At 39.1% G+C, this 6,582-nt stretch overlaps 1 protein-coding gene across 2 annotated transcripts; it reads left to right on the top strand.

The window, feature by feature from the left end:
* The first annotated feature begins 3,602 nt into the window (after positions 1-3,602).
* Positions 3,603-5,689, top strand: pvalb8 (parvalbumin 8). Of its 2 annotated transcripts, none has more exons than XM_014014918.1 (5): positions 3,603-3,916; positions 4,070-4,137; positions 4,521-4,653; positions 5,077-5,186; positions 5,379-5,689. In XM_014014918.1, exons 2-5 carry the CDS (start codon positions 4,077-4,079, stop codon positions 5,402-5,404), a joined length of 330 nt encoding a protein of 109 aa, XP_013870372.1. In that variant the 5' UTR covers positions 3,603-3,916; positions 4,070-4,076; the 3' UTR covers positions 5,405-5,689. The 2 variants fall into 2 exon arrangements, with proteins under 2 accessions (XP_013870372.1, XP_013870371.1); XM_014014917.1 differs by having other exon boundaries at positions 3,605-3,916; positions 4,066-4,137.
* Positions 5,690-6,582: the final 893 nt, after the last annotated feature.

The raw sequence follows: 6,582 nt of genomic DNA on the forward strand, positions 1-6,582 counted from the left end.
GATAGATAGATAGATAGATAGATAGATAGATAGATAGATAGATAGATAGATAGATAGATAGATAGATAGATAGATAGATAGATAGATAGATAGACACGAAGCAGGCATAACAAGAGAAGAGCAGGTCCCACTTTTCAGTGTCGACATCTTGTAATGTAGTTCTATCTAGTGACCACTAGGTGGTAGAAAAGATGTGCATTGAAATCGTTGCTTTTTTCCSCTCTTTTTTTCTTTTACTTATCGTGGGATATGTATCTGAAAGTGATGACTGCTGTAGTTTGATTCCTAACAGATATTATAACTGCTAGGATTGTACAAGACTTTAAAACACACAACAATGGCAACAACTCAATCATTTGCACATATTTTTACATACACTTACTCCAAGAGATACACATCATGTGAAATCTTTGCCTGAATATTTGCCTTTAAAAACTGGAGTAAAGTTGTCTGTTTGCAAAATATCTAATGAGCCATTTGATGGAATCTAATAAAACTTAGAAAGTAATGGCTGTAATTGTTAAACTTACAGCTGTGAGTCATTTCCAACACATGGTCTGAGTGTGACATATTGAGACATCATAGATTTGTGCTTGATTTTGTTTTCAAGCTTTGATTAAAATGGCACTTTCTTTCTCTCTCAACCTATTAGATGATCTTTGTCTAAAAMCCTGGCAGAAAAGGTGGCAGGCGACATGCATTCCTTTAAGGAATGCTGGCTCTTTTTCATTCTAATTTTTATTTCAAAAAAATGAATATAAGCATGTTTTCCAAAGACTTTACTTATTCATATCAAACAATGCAATTTTTATTAAACCAGTAGTCCTAAATAATACATTTATTACTAATTTAGACGCTGATTTGTCCTCATATGATGGATAACACTGAAATCTTTATGCAGCAGTCCAAATACATTACATTTTTACATAAATAATAGCTTTTTCTAGATTTATTTTCACTGACACCTATCTGTCTCCTATGGCTTCCTCAGAGGTGAGAAAAACTGGCATCCTCTCCTCTACTTTTACATCAACAAACAGCGTGGCTTGYGTAGAGCAATGAATAAATGATCACCCAGTAACAAAAGCAGTCAGGGAGGTAYCATCATGGAACTACCAGTTCTAGGTAAAGTCGCCTCACTACTTGGCATCCGGCRTCCTTCTTTTTCACACTCTGTGATGATTGAGTTTCCAATCTGAGCCTGACAATCACRGAAGCCGACTGTTAGGAGACGCCACTGACAAGTTGAATAAGACTCTGGAGAGGCTCAGGGTGACAAACAACCAGAGACGAGAGAAAATTTAATTTATTAATGAACAAAAGTATAGGATGTTGCCAGACGATCTGCTTTGTCTGTGCATTAAGTTGAAGGTGTCGGTCCCATTAGACAACATTTCTTAAACATTATGGAAAGAACACGTCTGAGCAGGTCTGTGCATGCCATAGGATCACATCCGCTAAGGTCTTTCTACAACTCCAATTTCAATGAAGTTGGGACGTTGTGTAAAACATAATTAAAACAGAATATGATGATTTGCAGATCGTTTTCAACATTCAKTTGAATACATTACAAGATATTAAATGCTTAAATGGATAAACTTGATTTTTTTTTTTGCAAATGTTCACTCMTTTTGAATTTGATTCTGCGCATGTTCTAAAAAAAAATAACCTGGGACAGGAGCATCGAAAGACTGAGAAAGTTGAGGAATGCTTAAAAAACACCTGTTTGGAGCATTCCACAGGTGAAAATGTTCATTGGAAACAAGTGAGTGTCATGATTGGGTAWAAAGGGAGCATCCATGAAAGGCTCAGTCATTCTCAAGCAATGATGKGGAGAGGTTCACCACTTTGTGARCAACTGCATGAGCAAATAATCCAATGGTTTAAGAACGTTTCTCAATGTGCAATTGCAAGGAATTTAGGGTTTTATCATCTACAGTCCAGAATTTCATCGAAAGAATCAGAGAATTTGGACAAATCTCTGCAAGTAAGCAGCAAGGCCAAAAACCAACACTGAAAGTCCGTGACCGTCATTCCCTCACTGCATTAAAAAAATGACATCATTCTGTAACAGATATTAACACAGGGGCTCAGGAGCACTTCAGAAAACTATTGTCAGTGARCACAGTTCATTAATACATCTGTAAGTGCAAATCAAAACTACCATGAAAAGCCAAATATTGACAACACAAAATTTTTTAAAAAAATGCTGTCGGCTTCTCTGGACCTAACTCATCTGAGATGGGTTGACTCAAAATGGAAAAGTGTCCCGTAATCTGACGAGTCCACATTTCATTTTTTTTTTTTTTTGGGAAATCATGGACGCTGCGTCCTCTGGGCCTACGAGGAAAAGGACTGATTGTTATCAGTGCAAAGTTCAAAAGCCAGCCTCTCTGAYGGTATSGGGGTGTGTTRGTGCCCATGGCATGGGTAACTTRTACAWCTGTAAAGGCATCATTAATGTGGTTTTGGAGCAACATGTGCTGCCATCCAAGCCACGTCTCTTTCAGGGACGTCCTGCTTATTTCAGCAGGAAAATGCAGAGCCACATTCCGTATTTGTTACAACAATCCAGACTATCTCCCAKTGAAAATGTGTGGTGCATTATGAAGCACAAARTATGGCAACAGAGACCCAGACTGATGAGCAACTGAAGYCGTATCAAGTAAGAATAGGAAAATATTCCACCAAAGCTTCGTCATTTAGTGTCCTCAGTTCCCAAACACTTGTTGAGTGTTGTTAAAAGGAAAGGTGATGTAATCCTTTATTAACAAAAGTATGGCAGTATTTAGGCCTGGTCAGAATTTTCTTCAGCATAGATTATAACACACAAATCATAATGCTAAATGTAAAATAGATTTCAAAGCAAAATATGTGTTTACAAATTGAGAATGTTTGTAAATCTTACGTTTTTCAAATCTTGTGATATTGCATGAGATTGAGCAGAACATTATTTCCAAGCTTTGATCCAAATGGCTACAATGGTCAACCCAAAAGCTCCAGTGTGCAGCTCTGACCTCCAGTTAACAAAAATAAATAAATAAATAAAAAGAACCAGGACAAATGAAACAATAGCTGAAGCCTGACCATTTTCTCTTCTGCTCTKCTCCCTTCACCTGGAGCACATTTTATGCACCATCATCAACATGACCAGAGTGTCACTTCATCAGCACATCTGACAAAGCATTTCTGTCCCACTGTCAGACAGCGAGAAGGTTAGAAAGCGCCGGCCTCCCTGACCTGAACCATGAGCCCGAGCATCATATTCATCAGAAAACCCCTCAGAGTCAGAGAATGAGGAGAGCAACAAAAGAAARATATTYATGGATGGGTCCCTGCACCTAAACTCATGCTTTTAATATTCTCTTCCAGTTTAACCAGAAGTTATGATTTAGGACACACAGTTCCCCTGAAGCTGACTTGGATCTGTCCTGATGCGTAATTTCAGAGGGATGCCGTTCAGATGTGCTGCTTTTGGCACTGCAGCCTGTAAAAGGACACCTACATGAGGGGATGGGGTGAGAGAGGAAGAAAGGCATTACTGTAGTGTATAATTCTGGAAGAGAGAGAGGAAAAGGGCGTGTTAGGATGTCAGGAGGGAGTGGAAGATACGCTTTGAAAACAAAAAAAGCCTGAAAAAACCTATCTAATCTGTTTTTTTAGGTCTTTTTTTTACACGTGCATTATAGATGTCCACGGTCTGCTCTTCTGGGCGTTACATAAATAGTAAAGGTTAATTAGTTAGTTGAGAAACTGGATCGGGGCGGGCGGTCCGAACTTGATCCATACTCAGGTAACTCAAGCAATCCCTTTTGTCAGGGCAGTCGGGCCTATATAAACCCACCTGGACGGACTGGAGGCACCACATCGCCTCACCTCAGCTGGATCACTAACCTGGAGGGAAACTTCTGAACCTGTGAGTTACTCTCGTAGAGTCGGATTTTTAAAAGTGCTTTCCTTTTCTTTTGACTAAATGTTTCTAATGGCAAGTCCTTATAATTCTGTCCTGTATAATTTATTACAATTTTACTGACTAAACAGTCACTGTGGTGTTTCCTCCTACAGGAAGGAGTAAAATGTCCATGTCATCTGTCCTTTCTCCTGATGCCATTGACAAGGCTATCAAGGACTGCCAAGGTATCGCTTTTTCCTAATGTCTTGCAGGAGAACAACTGGAGGAAAATATATTTGCAGATTTAAAAAGACAGAAACAGATTTATTTATTGTAGATACTATAATTAGAGCAACTTTACTATAAATCAAAGATTCCAGCTGAGTGATTTAATGATATTAAAGAAAAAAACTCTCCCTTTTTTGCATCGACTTCATTAAGAACATCAACAAAAATTACATCTGAAGCCGTTTTTTAAATTTGTTAAACTTGTCCCTATAATTTAAATTGAGATTCATTCTAAAACATTAAAAACTTCAGACACGATGCAAAGAAAATGTTCAAATTGTTTCTGAAARCCGGACCAGAGTTTTATAAATAAAAAAAACTCTTTGGTTTTCTTCTTTAGCTCCTGAGTCCTTTGCGGCAAAGAAGTTTTTCCAGACATGTGGCCTCTCCTCAAAAAGCCCTCAGGACATAAAGACGGTTTTTGGGCTCCTGGACAACGATAACAGCGGATTTATTGAAGAAGAAGAGCTAAAGTGAGTGTGTTTGTTGGGTTCTGTTCATTTTGGAAACTAAAGTTAAATCCCACACAAGGCATACAAAYTACAGGACATTTATCTTTAGCTTAATCAACTGTTGATGCTGACATGAAAACAACTGCAGGTTTTGTAAAAGAAAATTTTAGTTAATGAGAAATATCTGACTTTTAGAGAAGCGTTGTCACTTTTGCACAGATGAATCATCCGTTAAAGCACTGTTAGGTAACAGTAGCTGGTTATTTGATGGACAAAAATCATGCACTGATTCATTTTGCTCWGTGCAATAATTGTTTACATCTAGAATAAAGTCTTGCCTCGGTGTAGATGAGCTCACGACGTCTTTCCAATTTATTTGATGGCATTTAAAAAACAACATTTGACTTTGACCTGAGTTTGTCCGTGCTTTTTGCTTTCYACCAGATTTTTCCTCCAGCGGTTCTGTCCTGCGGCTCGGGTCCTGACAGAGAGGGAGACCAAGGCCTTCCTGAGCTTAGCTGATGATGACGGTGACGGTCAAATTGGATCAGCAGGTGAGAAGTTTGATTTTAGTACGTCGTTCCTGAAGGAGTAATGGACAAAACGTTAACATCTAAAGGCATTTTCTTCAAACAGATATATTTTTTAGTTAAAAGCTTAAAGTGGTGTCACAGGAGTCCAAGCTGAATTTATGGTGTCCTTAGAGTCCTTCTAGTTTTTCATTTTCTTTTCTTATTTGTCCACAGAATTCCAAGCTTTGGTCTTGTCCTAAACAGCTGAGAGTCTCCATCTTGATCCAAACCCTCCCCGCCACCCCTCACTGATGGCTTCAAGGGCTCTCACTTTAGTTTGTCACATTTCATCCAAACAGCAAAAAAAAAAAAAAAAAAAATTAAAAATAAATCGAATGAAACCTTCACGTTGTTCTAATCGGTTTGCTAAACCCGTTCCAGTCCTCTGAGATCTCCATGGCTGACGTGTTTTGGACCAGTTTTAAAGCTGTATAACCCAAAGAAATGTAACTAAATTAATGAGAAATTAAAAGCGTAGAAACCCAGTTTCTGTGGCTCTTTTTGTTGTTTRTATTCAAATGTGCACAACTGGATCTGAAAAAGGATCAAAAGGTTTCTGGTCTTTTAATTAAAAAGTGGGTTTTACTTACTCTTATGCAGCACAGAGGTAAATCAGATTGGATGTCGGACACATGAGAGGTGACACCAGCAGTGTGTGTGTGTGTGTGTGTGTGTGTGTGTGTGTGTGTGTGTGTGTGAGGAGAAGGAATTCATACATCTATAGATGTGTAGAGGGAGGGAATAGCAGAGGAGTTTGACCTTGCTGACCACCTGAGTGTCACTGTGGTTGGATCGAGTGACACCTGACCTCAGCTCTGTAAATAAACCCATCTGAACCCCAGAGCTGCTCCGAATGGGAAAACACAAAACCCAGAAGCATTTGCAACTCAAACATAAGTTTAGATACACACAACCAACCATGCAGGAGCTCCAGTGCTCGCAAAAATAAATAAATAAATAACAGATTTCTGTGTTGTGCCCTGTAGAAGTGAATATCAATGAGTGTTTGCTCAGGAAATATAATCCTGTTTCTCTCTCACCACACTTTTATAAACATCACTCAGTGTCTTTTATTCTCTCACAGGATTCCAGGGATTAAAYTTAACAACCACCTCACAGGTCTCCCACCCAAAAAAGTACAGAGTAGCCTTTTCTTCTGTGTGATTTGATGTTTATTACAGGGGGCAACCTGACTATTACAGCCTGCACCTGATTCTCACACCAACCTGGGGGGGGGGGGGGGGGGGGGGGGGGTGCACCCTGACATTAGCATGAGCTCACTCACGGTCACCAGCCCACATCGTGCCTTCGGGCTTTTTGCTGCTTTATTCTGATGGCTTGCAGTAATAATGGACGTGCTAAAAAGACTTTAGAAGTG

Source organism: Austrofundulus limnaeus, unplaced genomic scaffold (assembly GCF_001266775.1).
Source record: "Austrofundulus limnaeus strain Quisiro unplaced genomic scaffold, Austrofundulus_limnaeus-1.0 Scaffold120, whole genome shotgun sequence".
Lineage (NCBI taxonomy): Eukaryota > Metazoa > Chordata > Actinopteri > Cyprinodontiformes > Rivulidae > Austrofundulus > Austrofundulus limnaeus.